Below are 583 nucleotides of genomic sequence, written 5' to 3'. Positions count from 1 at the left end.
TATAAAAATTACCTAACGGTTATATAAGAGCTAACAAAAAAAAATAAAATAAATATAACAAATGAAATGTAATATAGGTACATGCATATATGTGTATGCATATATATATATATACATATGCATGTACAAAACTTGAATCAATTAAAAAAAAAGGCGCATGTCATAATAATGCACATCGCGTTAGGCGTTTTTTTTTTTTTTTTTTTTTTTTCTTTAGTTAACACTTTTAGCCAAAGTCATGAGATCATTGCGGAGCCTAATATTTTCAATAAGGGTTTCTTCCATTACTTTTTTCATTTCGTTGTATGTCAGTTGGTCATTATAAATTTCGAAGCTTGTATCAAGTCTGTAAAAAAAGAAAAAAAAAAAAAGAAAAAAAAAAAAGAAAAAAAATTTAAACGTTTTAATTTGTTAAATGTTTGACTACACACAAAGTAGTTGTAATGTACCGATTTAGTTAACATGTAAAAACAAAAAAAAAATATATCAGATATAAAGCTTGCATAAGTGTATGTTAATATGTATAGATAGTCTGCCTGTCTACTTTTTTTTTTTTTTTTTTTTTTTTTTTTTTTTTTTTTTT

General features: G+C 23.2%; 1 protein-coding gene across 1 annotated transcript in view; it reads right to left on the bottom strand.

Moving 5' to 3' along the window:
- Positions 1–187: 187 nt before the first annotated feature.
- Positions 188–583, bottom strand: part of LOC111534364 — a 1494-nt gene continuing 1098 nt past the window's right edge. The window contains exon 2 of the mRNA XM_023200987.2: positions 188–346. Coding sequence (XP_023056755.1) covers positions 214–346 — 133 coding nt within the window. The 3' untranslated portion in view covers positions 188–213. The remainder of the gene's footprint in view (positions 347–583) is intronic.

The sequence above is a fragment of the Piliocolobus tephrosceles genome, unplaced genomic scaffold (genome assembly GCF_002776525.5).
Source record: "Piliocolobus tephrosceles isolate RC106 unplaced genomic scaffold, ASM277652v3 unscaffolded_8576, whole genome shotgun sequence".
NCBI lineage: Eukaryota > Metazoa > Chordata > Mammalia > Primates > Cercopithecidae > Piliocolobus > Piliocolobus tephrosceles.
This window is presented reverse-complemented; position numbering and strand designations above follow the sequence as displayed.